This window comes from Geospiza fortis, unplaced genomic scaffold, assembly GCF_000277835.1.
Source record: "Geospiza fortis unplaced genomic scaffold, GeoFor_1.0 scaffold1695, whole genome shotgun sequence".
Lineage (NCBI taxonomy): Eukaryota > Metazoa > Chordata > Aves > Passeriformes > Thraupidae > Geospiza > Geospiza fortis.
The window spans coordinates 55,080-55,879 of record NW_005054743.1 but is presented as its reverse complement, the minus strand read 5'-3'; the positions used below and the strand labels follow the sequence as shown (position 1 = coordinate 55,879).

The 800-nt window shown below is 67.9% G+C and overlaps 1 protein-coding gene across 1 annotated transcript in view; it reads right to left on the bottom strand.

The window, feature by feature from the left end:
* MOGS (mannosyl-oligosaccharide glucosidase) overlaps positions 1-794 on the bottom strand; it is a 6,192-nt gene extending 5,398 nt beyond the window's left edge. The window contains exons 1-4 of the mRNA XM_031065358.1: positions 706-794; positions 465-629; positions 258-372; positions 9-186 (exon numbers count right to left, since the gene is read on the bottom strand). Coding sequence (XP_030921218.1) covers positions 9-186; positions 258-372; positions 465-602 — 431 coding nt within the window. The 5' untranslated portion in view covers positions 603-629; positions 706-794. The remainder of the gene's footprint in view (positions 1-8; positions 187-257; positions 373-464; positions 630-705) is intronic.
* Positions 795-800: the final 6 nt, after the last annotated feature.

Sequence of the window (800 nt, the reverse complement as noted above, 5' to 3'; positions counted from 1 at the left end):
CCCAGTACCTGAACTGGATGTGGCGGGTGAGGATGTGATCCATCCAGGCCTCCAGGAAGGCCGTGGTGACCCGTGCCAGGGTGGGCACCTGGGCATCGTGGGGCAGGGCCTGGGCACCCTGCAGCACCTGCCCCAGCACCGCCTGCACCGCGGCCGCCGCGTAGGCGCTGGGGGAGCTGGGCAGCTCTGGGGGACACAGGGACACAGGTCAGTGACCCCCTAAATCCCCTCACAGCCCCCCCAGCCCCAGGACCCACCAGCACGGGGTCCAAGCCGCCAGTGCCGGCCCAGAGGCATCGTCTGGTCGAAGATCTCGGCCGAGAGCCGCTTGCAGCTGGTGGAGAACATCCAGAGCACGTCCCCGGAGAAGAGCTGGGACACGGGATGACACAGAGTTACACAGGGTGACACAGGTGACACGGGCATCTTCATGCTCAGACCACCCTCCTGCAGCCCCAGCACACCTGGATGCTGTTGGCCACGTCGCAGATCTGCCGGCACAGCTGGAGCTCCCACAGGGATGCTGGGCTGGGGGGTGGCTCAGGGGGGCTGTCCCCAGGAATGTCCCCAGGCTCTGGGAAGGTCCTGCTCACCTGCAGCATCAGCTGCTCTGCCTCTGCCTTCAGCACCTGGAGGGCAGCAGGTGGAATGAATCCAGCCTTGCTGTGTCCCCCCAGCCCCCCATGCCTCCTGTGCCCCCCATACCTGCAGGTCTCCCTGGGTGAGCAGCAGGAACTGAGGCAGTGCCCAGGCCGCCAGGTACCGCCCGGCCCGGCCCGTCAGCCACGCGTGGGCGGCCG